The following is a 16,170-nucleotide window of genomic DNA, read 5'->3' as shown; positions in this document are numbered from 1 at the left end:
AAATTACCTTCCAAGGTTGCCTGGCTATTTGTCTTCATAATAGGCACATATCGTCTCAAACCTCTTAAAAGCACAGGCAAACGACGGGCAGGCAGAGTAAAGGGTCATTCAAGCATAGTCCAGGCCCGGGGCGTTTCGATCAGTTTCAAACTCAAACTAAGCTCGATACTTTCGACAAAAGCCCAACCCACACTATAACATATCGCTACACAATCGGATCGATCATATGCGACAAACCTTTTGTAGAAATGTGATCAAGACCATGTTCGTTGGCACAGAAAGACTTCAACTCTCGAGCCCCAGTTTTATAGACTGTCTGATGACCAGGTTCACTCTGATTGGCTGTGCGCCACAACCTCTGCAACCTCCCAAGGTCAAGCCTCATCTCATGCAACATCTCATTCACCAAGAAACGGCTCCAATCCTGCGTCCAGCGACTCAATTGCTCTCGCCACCACGCGGGAATGGTTGAAAATGTCGCTCTTTAGACGGACAGCGCATGTCCTATCGCCTCACGCCAGACCCTTTCTCCCAATCAGCACCTCCCGACGTCCGGCCTCAACACCATGCGCCGGCCGGAGGAGCTTCCACCTGGCGTCCACGGTTGGCGACACCATTCGCATGACTGCTGATGCCTTCAGCTGGGTCCACGTCAACGCCGGTATGCCCTGGTATGTCGCCATTCCACTGCTGGCCATCGGCGTCAACGCCACACTTCGTTTTCCTCTTCAACTCTACACGGCCCGCCTCCGGCAGAAGAGGGCTGAACTGCAACCTTTGATCATGGCCTGGGCAGCTCGTCATGCCAAGGCTGTCAGGCAAGAGCAGAAGAACGTTCCGGAGAAAATTCAGCGCCTCCGCATCGCAGGCTTGATTGAAAAGTCGCGGTGCAGAATCTACAAGAACTGGGGTACCCAACGCTGGAAGGGCATGACACCAATGCTCAGCATCGTCCCCTTCCTCACCATCTCCGAGGCGCTGCGGCGGAAGTGCGGTGCGCCGGTGGGCTGGATCAGCAACACGGTCGGGCTGGGCAGTCCGGACTCGGCAACTGCAGCTATAGGTTCTGCGAGCAGCATGTTTGACGAGTCATTGGTCAACGGGGGCTGCCTCTGGTTCAATGATCTCAGCAGCATGGATCCCTACTTTGGACTTCCTATCATCTGTTCGGGAATCTTGGTGTGGAACACATGGGGCAAGATGTCCAAAGAGCAGCTACAAGCTTTGTTAACCGTAAACCTGCCCGACAGCAAAAAGGTTGACACCACGCCAAGGCTGCAGAAGCTTCTGGGCAGGATGTTGCTTCTGATGCCAACCTTTCCGCTTCTCTTTGCGGATCTACCGAGCGCCATCTTCCTCTACTGGGGTTCCTCATTTGCCCTCACAGGCATCAACGAGATAATCCTAAATCGTCTGGTCCCCAGAAAGGAGCCTAAGCTCAAATCTGAGATGCCCAAGCAAGCAAGTTTACCGTTTCTAAGGGGTCCAAAACAACCACCTTCTTGATTACTCAGTTGAAAGCACAAAAAAGCATCTTGATTAATCCCTCTTGTGTACCTACAAATATGTACTATACTCTTAAAACTTGTGTATCCCTAGAAAACTCCGATAGACGCCGTCAAGATAACAAGAGCCACCCATAAAAATCGCACGCTGAGCTCTAATATCTAGTCAAGGACAATGGCCAGAATAACAATCGTCATAATAACTGCCAAGATCAGCAGCAGGCAGCAGCTCTTGTTGCGAGCTGCCTTCTGATAACGCGCGGCTTGTCGGTTCTCGACGTCAGCCTGTCGCGTGTCGTCGCGGATATTCTCCACGTTATCCGCAATAGATCCAAGCTGCTCGCCCTGCTCATCGACGATCTGCGCGACCTGTCGGAAGAGCACGTTCAGGTCGCCGACACCCTGCTCGATATTGCGAATCTCCTCCTCGCGCTCAATGATAAGGGCCTCCTGGAAGTCAACCTCGTCCTGCTGCGCAAGTTGCGAAATCTGCTGCTGTTGCTGTAGCTGCTCCAGCTGGGTATCGGACGGCGCACCGGCTTGGCCGGGCTCGGCCTCTTGCGCGGCGCGGGCGGCGGTGACGGATGCGCGCTCCTTCTCCAGAGCTCGTCGCTGCAGGCCCTGGAACTCTTGGAGGGCGGCCTGGAAATCGCTCGAGACCTTTGTCTGCTCGTACTTTTGTTGCTTCTGGTGAGGGGTTAGCATGCGACCACACAAAGCCGGTTTGCGATACGCACTGTCAGGTCATCCCAGGTCTGAAGTCTCTTGACGCCCTCGCCAATCTCGCGGCACATCTCCCTCGTCTTCTCCATGCTGTTGTGAACCCGCTCCCGCAGGCGCGGAGTATCCTTCTTGGTTCCCAGAACGTTGACATCGTTGGCGAGCTTTCGGTTGCTGTTGAGAAGCGACTGCAACTTGCTCTTGAGATTGTATTGAAGTTCCTTGAAGGCTGGGTCGTCGGTGTAGCCGCCGCCCCGGCCGGACTCGAGATCAAACGACATGGCTGTGAATTCTGACGGTCCCGATTTCGCGTTTGAAGGAATGGATCGATTTCAAGATAAAAAAGACGAGATTCTGAATGCGCAAACAGTTCGCCGTTTCCGTTGCTTCGTCAAATCAAGTCACCTGCTGCCTTGCCGAGGGTGGCTCAGTTCCAACTGCAACATACGTAATTGGGCAGGCGGATCATCCAACCAACCAGAGCGGGGCTGGACCTGCCTCGCTATCTGCACGTGACGATAATGGCAGCTTGGACCTGGACCTGGCGCCCGTTGCTGGCCTGGATATTTTTATTTACTTGGGCTTATTCCAGGTAGCGCAACTCCAGCATCTTCGACAACCTCGCAAAACACCCCCGAGCTCTCTTTCTGCCCCCGGCGATGCGCTGCGAAGATGGCGGCCACCACGGTTAGAAAAGCGCCTTACAAGGATTTCCTCCAGCCCGCCCTGCACAGACGATTCTCTTCGACGGCGACTGTTCTGCTTGTTGTGTCCTATATCCAGGCTCTGTTGCTAGACAGCTGGAGCTCTTGTGAGTTGAGCTCTCGAGCTTCCATCTGCGCGTTGCTAATCGACTGATTCCAGATCTCTGGGGCTGGTTCCCTCTTGGACCTGCCGGTGTACGAACCGCCTTTCTTTTCACTTGTGGCCTCGCGATCCTTGTCCTCCGAATCGCCAACTACCACGTTGGTCTGCGAACCACCGGTTCCGGCTTCCAGACTCTGCGCACCACCCTCCTTCGACTTGAGACATACGAGACCCTCTTTTGGTATGGCTTCTCGAGCTTGCTCTTCTGCAATGTCTTCCTCTGGGCCGTCCCCGCCAGCGCGAACCTGTCGTGGATCACATATTTCAGCGGAGACCGCGCAAGGCTCAACGAGAAGCCGCTATTCTTGATGGCCTACCTGGCATCTTGCGCCATCACGCAGACTTTTAATCACTACAGAAAGGATACCGATGGGCTAGTGCTGGGTTTATCGAAGAGCAATGGCGAACGCCCATCCGACTCGTTGAAGGTGGTCATCCAGGAGATACCACGCATCTTCGCCGACTCGTTTGCGGGCGCATTGAGCGCGCTCCCCGTGGCGTTCTTCCTCTACTATTCCGTCCTCCGATCGTTTGCTTGGGGTTGGGCGCTTATGTTCTTGCGCATCTTCTACAACTTGCCCAAGACGAACATGCTGCCGCCCACTTGGCCCAGCGATCTCTTCCTTCTGGGTCGCTGCCTCCAGACTGGATCTCTCATTCATTTCATCTGGCACACCGGAAACTTTGCTTTCTCGACATTCATGGTAAAGGAACCGCTAAAGAATGGCAACCCTCTCACGTCCGAGTCCAAGGATCCCAATGGAAGTCTCCTGAATGGACTCAAGAGCAAGAAGCTGTCTATCAAGGTGAGTTGAGTGATTGCGATTCCAATAACGTATCTAACATGAAATAGGCATTTGCCATGTGGGAGCTCGCCTACATTGCTGGGGGATTTGAGGCCCGTCGAAAGGCCATCTACGAGGACATTGACCGTCAGGATGGACCTATGTGGTCGCAGGTCTACGCAATCTGCATGGAGGTTGTCAAGTCTATCGAGACACGTATCGACGAGTACGGAAAGGCCCCCGCGGCGCCTCCCGCCAAGCCAGCTGCGGAGCCCAAGCAGCGCGTATCCGCTCCCCTCAAGGACGACCCCATCTTCAACAACAAGTCTGCCCCGAGCGCAGTACGGACTGAAGTCGAGAAACGATTAAGCCAGATCGCCCAGTCGCCAGGCTCTTCTCCCGCCTCGAAGCTGAGCCCGATTGCAAAGAAGACGTGGAAGGAGGCAAAGGATCGTGTCTTGACCAAGGAGCAGCAGGAGCTCATTGCTCCAGAGCACATCAAGGGTAACTTTGAGCAGCGGGTGCTCAAATTGATGGAGGTGGATGCTATCGCTGCCTTGTTCAAGATTGACTTCCGGACTCAGTTTGCTGCTGCGGTTCTTGGCACACCCTATGCGGAACCTACACTATGCATCAACGCTATCCACGTGCTCTGCCAACTCTCAGTGCACAGCTTGGCGGAGGATCAGTTCGGAAACGTTCACAGAGATGTCCGAAGCATCATCCGAACGTTGACTTCGGTGATCAAGAAGCTCGAAGACTTCCGACTCTCGTTCCCCATCCACTGGACGGACATCAAGAGCAAGAGGGAGAGTCCCGAGGTGGACAAGGTGTTGAATGCTCTCAAGACGGGACTGGGAGAGGTGGTGGCCAAGTTTGAGCCTTACAGCAACGACCTGAGGTTGACACTGTCTGATGTACGACTAGCCAAGGAGGCGGCGGCAAAGAAGGACGAGATGGCCGAGATTCGGTGATAGAAAATGAATGTAAAAACAAACAAGAGAAGGGCAGGGCATGCATGGCAGGGCGGTCGAGACGGGCATAATGTATCATGATACCATTGTAACATTGTAAGAAAGACTGAAGTCATTGTAATTGATCAAGGGCATTGATTCACATTCATGTTGTAGTTGATGAAGTGTGCACGTGCCCATGCCTGGGATGAAAGGATGGGGTAGGCCGTGCACGTGCGCCGTTATTTCGGTTAGCAACACTGTATTCCAGGGTCCTGCCAAAATTGGCATCTACTAAAATCCCCCCCAACCTCTTGACATTGGACGACTTTAATCCGCCTTTTCGCCCGCGCGTCGACATGCGATTCACCCAGCCTCCACGTTAAGCCACCGGCCGTGACACCGCTCTCCGCTTCATGGCCTCTCAATCACATTAGCCATGTCCTCTCCTTTACCTCTTCACTTCTTGGAGTCATTTTCCCTGTCATAGGGTCCCCCTCGTCGACTCTCCTGTTTCCTCGCCTCATGGACCATGGCGTCTCCCCAGTCTCACCGACGCCTTGTGGCCTCCATCATATATCGCACCCTCTACTTTCTTCTCTATGTCATACTCCTCGGCCTGCTGATAGCTACTCCCGTCGATGCTATCCAGCGCTCCTTCAGGAACCGCCAAGTCTACAACATCTGGATCCTCATCGCCGCATACGTCTTCACCATCCTCGTCGTCACCTTTGTCTTCTTCACCCGCCTCTACATCAATAAGACCGAGTTGGACTCGATACCGAAGGGATGGGTTCCAATAGAAAAGGGCGATCTTCGCTCCGCCGTTTACAAAGTGGTTCACCTGGGTCTCGGCCGCAGCGCTTCGATCGCATTTGAATCTCGACCCCGACTTCAAACCGACGACATCCCTGACGACGAGACTGTCGAGACGAGGGTGAAGCTAGGATTTGATGGACCTTCAGGACCTGCAGAGGAGCTGGTGGTTACGATTCCTCGTCGACGACCTGTCTGGGGAGATATTGAGCACTATGGCTGGGCATCACCAAACGCGCCCGACTTGCCCAACCTGGAATACACAACCGTCTTCTCGGAGCTCCCCAATCTCATCGAAGGCAAGGCGCTGACCTTGGCCCCTCCCGACCCGACATCTCAGGCGAACCCACCCTTACTCGATGCAGATGCTGTTGCGCTCCTGCAGCGGACAGCCAACATGAGCCTACGCGACTACATGGTGCATCTTGCGGAACTAGGGGTACTCGAGATGGACGCAAACACTACCAAATTTCTCACACATTACGAATACGCACGCTTCTCTACCAGACCCATTTCCAATGCTCAGTTTAAGGAGCTCATGCACCTCTTTGCCGAGATCTTGCGTGGGATGGAGCCTTTTGACCCGGATATTCTCGACGGCGGCCAAGAGGAGGATGAGGACACTTCGTCTCCGTCTAGTGCCGGCGGTGATGATATGGCTTCGGATCCTGGCACCCCTCGCAGCAACTTGACTCTTTCAGAGGTAGCAAGCATTAGCAGCTCAACCCGACGAGCCAGACGACAACCATCCACGAATACTTGGAACGTCTACCGCACCGCCCCCAACAGCATGAGGAGCGGAATCTCAGGGCCAGGACCTATATCTCGAAAGTCCAGCAGCAACAGCCTTGCTATGAGTCGGCGTCACTACCCCCTAAGCCAGCCGTCAACCTCGAGCCTCCGATCCAAGTCGTCGAATAGCTCAGGTTCGGTGATCCGCCTGGCTACTCGACGCGACTCTACAGACCTGCCATACGTGCTCACTCTAAGAGACACGACAGGCAGTTATTAACGACTTGATTTATTGTGCAAAAAGCGAAAAAGGAGATGGAGCACAGCACAGCACAGCACAGCATGGCAGCGTTGCTGTCTTTTCACGTTTATGAGTTATGACTACAAGATGGGCGCATGAGATAGACCAAACCACGCGCGCTAGATTTCTTTTTAATTATAATGTATTCCTTGGTATATACTTGCTGAATCGATCAATGATGTCTATTTTATTGATGTTGCTCACTTAAACCCATGCATCTTTTGAGCCCCATCCGTGTCACCTTACCCAGCAGTTGTCGATGAGATAAGCACCCACTCTCTTGCATGTGAAATTCTTCTGTCATCGCAAAAGCATCTCCACCAAAAATCAACATCACCATTACCAACTTGCGACAGCGAGACATTCCCAAGCTCAATTGAGGCGCCGTCGCTCCATTCCACCCTCTCATACAGCCCAATTAAAAGCCACCGATAATCTTGAGCTTCTCTCAACGTACTCAAAACGACATCTCTCTCCACCAAACACAAAACAATGGCTCCCGACCCAGCACCTCCCCTTCCCCTAGCCGCAAACCGCGCCGCCCTATCAAACCGCATATCCCTCCTCCTCGCCTCCCAATCTTCCGTCCTCAAGACCATGAACCTCAGCAAACCAGCCGCTCCCACAACCAAGCGCCGCGCTATACCGGACGACAACGACGACGATCTCGTGCGCGGCTCACGACCGAATGAAGGTGTGGGATACGTCCCGGATAAGAAGGATGCGCAGAAGGTTGGGAATATGAAGGAGGAGAGGATGTTGAGGGGGAGGTTGGGCAGGGAGGGAAAGGTTGTTAAGAAGGGAAAGGTGGAGGAGAGTGAGAGTGAGGATGATGTTGGGAGGAGTGCGCTGGGAAAGAGGAAGAGGCCGCGGAGAGAGGTTGAACCTGAACCTGAACAAGAGCCTGAGAAAGAAGGCGAATCTACGGGAAAGGTTGAGGAGCAGACTGTCGAGGTCGATGGTGATGTCAGTATGAAGGACGACGATGTCAAGGTTGGAGATGAGGCACAAGCAGTAACACAAAGCGATGAAGGTGCAAACAAGAAGCGCAAGAAGAAGAACAAGAAGAAGAAGCAAAAGACCAAGAACGCGGAAGGGGAGTAGGCATATACACATAGTAATCAAGATACCCCATCATTAAACACAAATTTGTTGAACCAGAGATGGCCCTAGACATACGCAATAGTATTGTGACAACACACAGTCTATACGCAGCGTAAAGCAAGCAAGACTCTCCCTCGGAGCAAGTGGCCAGCCCAACTCCACGCCAATCTCACGCCTGCCCTCATGCACCATCATATCCAATAAAAGATGCAAAACGAAAAAAAAAGGCATTCGACTCCCCTTCCATGTCATGATGAAATTCCATGAATGATAATGATATTGCCCCTTTCCTTCAGGGGCATCCAACCACCATGCCCGCCATCCCTCCATGCCTCCCACCAACACACCACTGACTCTCCCAATATGAATGCACCCACCATCTTTCTCAAGCCTACAACAATAAACACACTCCCCGTAAAGACGAGGGTGCAAGAACTCCATGGGAGAAAAACAAAAGCGCCTGCCCATGGGCTGCTGCCGCCGCTGCGGTTGTTGCTGCTGCTGCTGCTGCTGTCATGCTTCGCACTGGTAATCGAGAAAGCCTCCCTAGACCAATCCTCTAGCCCATCCAGTTTCCTGTACTCCAAAGCAGGCACCTCTCGCCCTCGAGATCCCCCAATGTGTCCAAACCGTGGACGATGTATCCCAGAAAAAGAGCTCCAAATCCAAGGTATGTGTATAGATAGATATGAATACGCGTCCAGGCGAAAAATAAAAGTCGTGTATAATCCTGGCACGTGTGAGAATTTGCAAAACAATCTAATGAAGCTCTGAGAAACTTCAGTCCTGCGCAGGCAGCAATCTACTGCATTCGTTTTCGCTTCCTGTCGTCATCGCCTCGAGGATCTTCATCCTCATCTGACCTCTCAGCTGTGTCGCTCGGGTTCAGGATGTGCGCCATGCTCCCCCTCCTAGTCGGCGGAGCTGAGTGGTCCTTGATGGCGAGGTTCTTATTCTCGCGGCCAGCCGAGTTCCACGACCAGCTTCCGAACGTATCTGCGCCAGCACCACCGCCGTTTGCGAATGGACCAGGGGGTGTTGTTGGTCGAGAGTGAGAATGAGGCTGCGACGCCGCTTGAAGCGAGTAGGTTGATAGCGAATCCCTGATGCGCTGGTCTTCGGGAGCTACACGGCTAGGGGAGGGTGGCCAGTTGGATGCCGGAGCGCCGGAGCCAAAGGGTGACGGTGTCGGCTGCCAGCCATGGGCGCGGATATCGGCGGCGGTATGTCGGCGTGCGAGACTACCGGGACCGGGAGCGGTCTCGACATTCGAGAGAGGATGGGGAGCCGGAGGCGGAGGAGGAGGTACTGTCCGCAGGGGGGACGACTGAGTAGTGCTGCTTCCGCTGATCGATCCATATGGCCTTCGAGTGCTGACCGACAGGTTGGAGGGAACAGGTGGTCGATAAAAATTCTGACCGCGCGCTTGGGGAACCGTTAGGTTGGGGCCTCGTCTCTGATCGTCCTGGGCGAGCTGTCTGGGGGATACTGGGGCATTCTCCACGGCTGCAAAGTACTGCTGTCGACCAGCATAGGGGGGCTCCTGTGGAGGCTCGTCAATCGTTCTGAGCATATCAGCCTGTCTTTGGATTTCGCCCTGCAATGCGATCACTGCCAAAGTTAGTCGAGTTGAAAAGCCTAATGTGCGCCGGGTACAAACCATCACGGGAAACGGGGCTATCAGCAGGGACAATGGAGAGCATGGCCCTCGATAGCTCTTGGTTGAAGTGGAGGAGTCGGTTCACTGTCTCCATGGCGGCCTGGTTCTTGATATGCATGTAGTGCGCTGCCTCCTCGCTTCTCTGTAGGCGAGCGCTCAGGTCGTAAAGAGAATGCTCAATGTTGAGCATTCGCGCGTCAGGGCTGTCTTGCGGAAGAGGAACAGGCTCTGCTGGTGTGCCTGGTTGTGAGGGCGGTGCTTTGCTGTAGTTGCTCTCTCGATGAACCAGGGCGTGTCGACTCGCTCGTCGCTTGATCTCACGGAGGCCAACAAGATCGCCTCGCTTAAAATTTCCATTGCCATGCTTGAATTCCCAGAGCGTTGTGTCCGGGTTGCCAGTGTGAAATACGTCACGCTCTGCATGACGGTTAGATGGGTCTAAGCACGGTAAAAGCTGACTTTTGCACCTACCCTTATGAAAACCGTACATATTCAGCTGTCGTACGAACGACGAAATGTTGGTGTGTTTAAAATATTGTCTAAGGCACAGTCAGCATCAAGAACAGCAATCTGGCTCAGCGGCCGTGTCTCGACGTACGATAGGACTTTCGAAAAGTCGGCAGAGGGCGACATGACGAAGCTCTCTGCGCTTGCAGACCATGATATCAAATGCTGAATATTCGGGTCCTCCAACATGCTGGCGCACAGTTAGCAAGTTGCACAGCAGCAACCTAGGGAGAGCGCGGTCTCACTTGTAGAGCTTGTGGATGAAGGCTGTCTGCACGATCTTGGGCTGGTGCACGGCAGCGGCAGCCGGCGGGGGCGCAGGCATACTGTTGGAATTGTTGTTGGAGGCGTTATTCGATTCTGGAGCGGGAGAGTTCTTGGGTCGGTCGTTGGATTTGCCATTGGCATCCGAGTCGGAGTTCTGGTTGGCGTTGGATGACGGCGCCGGAGAGGTTATCTCCATGGGATCACCGGTGCTCGGGGGAGACATCTTGATCGTGGGAGTAGGTATGGGAATAACGCGAGCGCCCATTGACTCGCCGTGGGAGATGGAGGTCGAACGCGGGAAGGTCTCAGTTCTGACGGCCATGTGCGCTGTAGCCATGATGAAGGTCAGTCGATGGGATGGGCCAGTTGCAGGAGCGACGACGACGACGACAAGACAGGGCCAGCGGCGGCGACGTCGAGGAAGCGAACGGATGGTGTAAGAGAGACGGACGGGGAGGGCGGGAGGAAACGGGGAAGATGAAGGACGTAGTAGATGTAGGAGGGTGGGCTCGAAGCCGATGGGGGTGTGGGAAGCGGGCGTGCAGCGGCTAAACTTTGAGACGACGACGGCGACACGGGATAGGGAGAGAAAGGCCGGCAGACAGAATCGCACGCAGATGCAAGACGGTGGACCAGAGCCGATGGGACGCCGGGTTGACAGGCGACGGACGACGGCGACGTTGGGTGGGAGAGCGGAGTCGGGATCGGAGCCGGTTGGAAAAGGTGGAGGAGGAAAGATGCGATCGATAGATGGATGGATGGGCGCGTACTGTATGATGGACACTTACCTCATTCCCTGGGCGCAGACGCAGGTGGGATGATGATGTATCGTCTCGAAGCCGGACGAACGATTGCCGGCGACGTGGAGGGATTGCGCAGGCACAGCTGTCGCGGGGGGGTGAAGCGACAGGAGAAGAGGGAGCTGGCCGTTGCGGGAGGATGACGGAGAGAGAGAGGCAGGTAGAGAGACGGCGGGCGCGATTCGCAGTCGACAGACGCAGCACCTCGTTCAGAGCTTGGCTGGCGCTGGCGCGAGCGGGCTGGCACAAGCTGGACTGGAGCACTCCACTGGCGCCGGCGGGCAAGCAAGCAAGCAACTCGAGCACAAGCACAAGCACAAGCTCAGGGAGGTCAGGTCGGTCGCTAAGGTTAGGTTAGGCGGGCACCCTGGCTCGGGTGGTGCTGTGATCAGCCTCGCATAGGGGCCTTCAGGGCTGTCGTCCTTCTAGAAGGCGGGGAGAGGAGGCGAGATTGTCGCTGACTTAGTCTTAGCGGCACACGATGGTTCGGACCAGAGGACTTGGTCAAAAGACCACGGCACAGTGCAGTGCGATTTTCGGCGTCGTAAGCGAAGAACGCCAGAGAGCGCGATGGCGGCGACAATGACGGAAACAGCGAAGAACAAGGAACGGAGAGACAGGCCGTGGCAGTTCTGTCCTAGTGACAAGCTCGGTGAAGCCGGTCGAGGTCCAACGAGGCTTGGAAAAGAGGCTTTTGGCTTTTCGGGGCGTGAAGACACGGGAGAGAAAGAAGCCCTTGCAGTGGAAGGATCGGTGGTGGTCAGGTTCGCTGGAAAAGACGGGAACAGGCGGGGAACCAGCTTTTCGAGAGCCGGTGAAGATTGGCGAGTGGCGGTAAAAGAGGGCTGAGAATTAAGAGGGAAGAGTGAGACTTGCACCGAACAGCCAGACAGTGTGCAATCCAATGACGGTAACGGAGTGTAGACGATGAGACAGTCGTCGGGAATGTCGAGCAGTTTGTGGCGGACAGAAGCGGCCCAGAAGAAAGCTAGGGGGAGGGGAAGAGAGACACCGGCCGGCTCCCAGCAGACAGAGAGAGACGTCTCGAGACCCAAGAGACTGGAAATACAATCGACGGGATAGGGTGAACAGAGTCAAAAACGGAGAATGCCTTCTTCAATTAGGTAGAGGGGTAATGGAAGAGAAGAGAAGGGGAGGAGAAGGAAAATCAAGACCGCTTGTTGGTCAGAGCCATGAAAAAGCAGGACTTTTCTCCTCGCCTGGAGCTGCACGGAAACAAAAGGCGACCAAAGGCGATATCGACAGGATCAGGGTTGGGGATGGGGGCATGGAGATGGGGGAGATGGGAGCATGGGATCCAATCGAGGAGCCTCCAGTTCCAAGCCGAGAGCCCACCCACACCCACTATTTTGCAAGCCTCCGGGCCAGCAAGCGTCCATCCATGGAAGCATCCAAGAAAGCAAGCAAGAAAGCAAGCAAAGCACCGACAGCCCTCTAGCACCCGCATCCACAACCCACATCAGAGATGCCCTCCACGCCTTACGTCCACGCCCACGCCCTTGCTTACTCGCCCACGCCCGCCCGCCATCCCACGCCCAGAGATGCACGGCTTCATCGAACTTCTGTTCCTCTGCAGACACAGACACACATCCAAAGACCAACCCGACAGACTCGTCGGTCGGTCGGTAGCCAGTAGCCACTCTCTCCAAGACAATACAGCGGGGCATTGCTTCTGGATCGAAGCCTCAGACAGTGGCATGATTCCATCATGGCTCGATGGTTGGAATGGAATTCCAGTGCCCGGGCTATAGGGACTCATCGTCGTCGCCCTTACAGCAAGCACAGTACATCCATGGCACAGCCGACATGACTTGTGGAACGCATACATACGCCCGGCTTCGTGCCGAGAGAGCATAGCATCCATCGTTACAGTTCAGTACCTCGAATCTGGTGGCGTCCTAGGTCAGATCTGGAAAGGCATCCCGTCCGAGAAGACGCTCGAACAACCACAGAAGTGGAAAAGAAAAACTCTTTCTGCGGAAAAACACCAGAAGGCTCGGCATTCCTTCTTGGTAGTGTAGCGCATCGCGCTGCATTGCATGCTTCCACTGTGTGGCCCGTCGGCCCTCTGGAAACGCCGGGAGGCAAAACTGTAATGCATGGCGTCCAGCCTCGATGTCTCCCGAGGGGGTCCCATGGAAGGATCAAGAAGACACCTCCAGCGGGCAATGGCGGCCTAGACCACTTTGTGCTCAGGTGTGGTGGGCGTGGTGGTCATCCATTGTAGAAGTGTCCTAGGCGTGGCTGGGGTCCGGTACAGTAGTCTCACCAGAAATTGATAATTTTTCCCTGTTGGAGCAAGTGTCGAAAGAACGTCCAACGTCGCTGCATATTTATCGGGTCCTAGGGCGAATCGCTGTTGCGGAAAAGGATTTCCGCTGATGGTGAAAGTCTCTTCATCATGGTTGTCAGGGATGACATGACGGTACCTAGGCGCTAGAATCAGCACAGAACATCACGACACATCAAAGTCTGCAAATGATAGGTAGACAGCCAACGGACAACATACCACAAGCATAAAAGATTGTGTACACCAGACCGCAACCCAAAAGTAAGAGTGTAAGCCTTGGCTCGGACCCTCCAGTTCCCGGCCGCAGCCTTGTCAAGGCTCCGCCCGCTGTTGCAACATGAGGTTGCAGCACCTGGGATAGATAATTACCTACAGTACTCTCCTGGCAAGAAAAGCCTGGGGCTCAAGGATCGCGAGATGGTGAATCGACAAGATGGTGCTTTAGCACCTGCACGGATGGGCGGATGGATCTGAATCGACCTCCACGCACCCCCCGAAAACCCTGGGCTGGGCGACTGATCATCCCTGTCCAGTGACCCTGGCTCCCGACCCTTGTCGAGCTGGTGGTGCTAGCCGGGTCCTTTCCGCAAATCGCAGCGAGAGAGTTTGTCTTGATGATTTTTGAGCAAATGAAAGGGGTTCGTGCCGCTCAACGTTGTGCATGTTGAGCGACCCTCACAATTAAGGTGTGCAGTGATTTGACGCAGGGACACAGCTCTCCTGAGCGACGATCACGGGGACAGCCTCACTTTTTCCCTCCTTCCAGTTTTCTTCGGCCCCGAGCCAGGGCAGGTGAGGGGGAAGACGCAAGACGCACTCTGATCTCAACGTACCTGCCCTACGGAGCAGTCAGTGCTTTCCTAGCTGGGCAGGTACGCCTGTGCCCCCAAAAAGCCCACGACGCAGGGCTGCTCCGTGCCCCGTGCTCCTTCCTGCCCGTGCTCCGGCTCGCGCTCCGTGTCCCGTGTCCCGTGCCCCGTGCTCTTCCCGTCGTACCTTCCACCTAAAGTTCCTCTAACTAATCTCAACCGAGTCAATCGTTTCATAGAGCCTGGCTTTGTTTCTGAAGCTGTCAACAACACAACCAGACCCCGGGTTTTGCTGTCCCACAGAGGAGCGTCTTGACTACCTACGGAGCACTCTGCGACCAAGAGTCGACCAGTCCAAGCAGTCTCGTGCCCCCAATCCACTTACGTCGTATTCGCAGCAGCACAAGAACGACCAAGTGGATATCGAGCCAAGGAAGACTCAAATGCCGGTCCCAAGAGACAGAATTCGGCCTGCAGGTGGCTTGCCGTGGTCATGGCGATCCGCCAGCCACTTTGACGGTGGTCGTGGATCTCATTTTTCCCTCCTCGTCACTGGCGTCCCGCTCGCCGTGACGACTGGCCCTGTGGCTGCAGCTCCGGCAGCTTCCCCTAGTTGAGGCTAATGCTAAGAGATGAACCTGAGGCAGGGGAGGGGATCCAAGCGGGAACCCCAAGAGCATCAAAGCACTCTCAACTTGCGACGACGCACATGTCAACGGCTTCAGAGACCTACCGTTCGCCACAGCGTGGGACCCTAGCTCTGGACGGCTTTAACCTGAACATCCTTGGAGGGGGGGGGGCCTCAAATGTCCTTGGTGCCAACTGTTGGTCCACACGGCGGGCTTGTTTTGCTTCTGAGAATTTGTCGAGGCCGGGCTTGCGCTGGTGAGTTTGACTGTCATTATACTTCTGAGATTGAGATTACATGAGTCTCCGTGTTTCAAGGGTCTTGGTAAGAAGGGAGTCCCAAGTTTCCTGGTATCAGGTCTCCGAGGAGTTCGGGCTTGATCGACTTCTTTACTTCAATAGGAACGATCGAGGCTTTGATGGTTCAACAGGACGGAGCCTGGTGTCATGCCAAGACGCCCGCGTTCCACCGGATACCCACCGAGGACGGGTGTCGTCGACGGGTCCTCTTCCGTGCCAACCCAGCCAGCATCTGCTTTCCCCAACCAACACATGGCAATGTTGTCGACCAGCATGAGAGGCTATGTGACGGGGCTGACGCCCGAGGAACCATGATGATGACTCGTTCTAACCTAAAGGCTGCAATCAGCTCAGGTCGCAGCAAGGTTTCAAAGGTAAACCCGTCACGGGTTTACAGTACCCAGCGGCCCCGGGCGCCCGGTTCTCCATGTGCACGGTTAGCTCCGGCGTCAGCGAGGGAGACAAGAGACGGCAACTCCATCATGACGACGGCTCAGCCTTGACGGGCAGGCGGACAGACGGGACGTTAACCGCAGCCGGCAATTGTGTGGAAGATCTCATGAACCGGTCGAAGTCGTCCATGATAGACCAGCACCGGCTCCTCCTGGGTTACGATGTCATTCCTCGGCCCTTCTCTTAGGGGGTTTCTTGACGTACGTAGTGCCATGGATCTTCACAGCTCAGCTCAGCTCTCCTATCGCTCAAAGCCGACAACGTGTTATCGGTACGAGAAAGAAGAGGACCGGATCACCATTCTAGTCACCCATCTCTACGGAGTACAGTGCATCCATGTCTGCTGAAGGCATCCCCGGCTCCGCGGACACGGGAGTTGTGTCAATTGGGAATGAGATGCATTTCCGCAGCCAGCCAACCAGAGCGCCTCCCCGGCATAGACTAGGGAGGTAAAGTTGAGATGCTCCCGAACCACGTTGTTGGATTCGTGGATTGGCCTCAGAGTTGGGTTCAGCAACGGCCCCTGTCCTTGATGCATACATACATGATGTAGTATCGTGGCCCAACACGAAATCAGCAACCCGATCAACACGCTCTCTCCCGAGCAAAGCAAAAAAGCAACACGTGTTGAATCCCCGAATGCAAGCCCTTGG

At 54.9% G+C, this 16,170-nt stretch overlaps 6 protein-coding genes across 6 annotated transcripts; 4 read left to right on the top strand and 2 right to left on the bottom strand.

Annotated features, from left to right (window-relative positions):
• Positions 1 to 474: 474 nt before the first annotated feature.
• Positions 475 to 1,506, top strand: NCS57_00694400 (uncharacterized protein; the record flags this gene model as incomplete). The annotated part of the gene is made up of 1 exon (XM_053056811.1): positions 475 to 1,506. One exon carries the CDS (start codon positions 475 to 477, stop codon positions 1,504 to 1,506), a length of 1,032 nt encoding a protein of 343 aa, XP_052913006.1.
• A 161-nt stretch (positions 1,507 to 1,667) lies between these two features.
• NCS57_00694300 (T-SNARE coiled-coil-like proteiny domain-containing protein) lies at positions 1,668 to 2,506 on the bottom strand (the record flags this gene model as incomplete). The annotated part of the gene is made up of 2 exons (XM_053056810.1): positions 1,668 to 2,192; positions 2,243 to 2,506. 2 exons carry the CDS (start codon positions 2,504 to 2,506, stop codon positions 1,668 to 1,670), a joined length of 789 nt encoding a protein of 262 aa, XP_052913005.1.
• Positions 2,507 to 2,846: 340 nt separating this feature from the next.
• On the top strand, positions 2,847 to 4,851 carry NCS57_00694200 (uncharacterized protein; the record flags this gene model as incomplete). Its single annotated transcript, XM_053056809.1, has 3 exons — positions 2,847 to 3,036; positions 3,090 to 3,898; positions 3,946 to 4,851. Exons 1-3 carry the CDS (start codon positions 2,898 to 2,900, stop codon positions 4,849 to 4,851), a joined length of 1,854 nt encoding a protein of 617 aa, XP_052913004.1. The 5' UTR covers positions 2,847 to 2,897.
• A 511-nt stretch (positions 4,852 to 5,362) lies between these two features.
• Positions 5,363 to 6,658, top strand: NCS57_00694100 (Defect at low temperature protein 1; the record flags this gene model as incomplete). Its single annotated transcript, XM_053056808.1, has 1 exon — positions 5,363 to 6,658. One exon carries the CDS (start codon positions 5,363 to 5,365, stop codon positions 6,656 to 6,658), a length of 1,296 nt encoding a protein of 431 aa, XP_052913003.1.
• A 513-nt stretch (positions 6,659 to 7,171) lies between these two features.
• NCS57_00694000 (uncharacterized protein) lies at positions 7,172 to 7,783 on the top strand (the record flags this gene model as incomplete). Its single annotated transcript, XM_053056807.1, has 1 exon — positions 7,172 to 7,783. The coding sequence occupies one exon, from the start codon at positions 7,172 to 7,174 to the stop codon at positions 7,781 to 7,783; it is 612 nt and encodes a 203-aa protein (XP_052913002.1).
• An 802-nt stretch (positions 7,784 to 8,585) lies between these two features.
• NCS57_00693900 (uncharacterized protein) lies at positions 8,586 to 10,554 on the bottom strand (the record flags this gene model as incomplete). The annotated part of the gene is made up of 5 exons (XM_053056806.1): positions 8,586 to 9,394; positions 9,444 to 9,860; positions 9,915 to 9,982; positions 10,042 to 10,140; positions 10,196 to 10,554. The coding sequence occupies 5 exons, from the start codon at positions 10,552 to 10,554 to the stop codon at positions 8,586 to 8,588; spliced, it is 1,752 nt and encodes a 583-aa protein (XP_052913001.1).
• Between the last annotated feature and the right edge of the window lie 5,616 nt (positions 10,555 to 16,170).

The sequence above is a fragment of the Fusarium keratoplasticum genome, chromosome 5 (genome assembly GCF_025433545.1).
Source record: "Fusarium keratoplasticum isolate Fu6.1 chromosome 5, whole genome shotgun sequence".
Lineage (NCBI taxonomy): Eukaryota > Fungi > Ascomycota > Sordariomycetes > Hypocreales > Nectriaceae > Fusarium > Fusarium keratoplasticum.
Note: the sequence above shows the minus strand (reverse complement) of the source record. Positions and strands in the feature narration are given on the sequence as shown.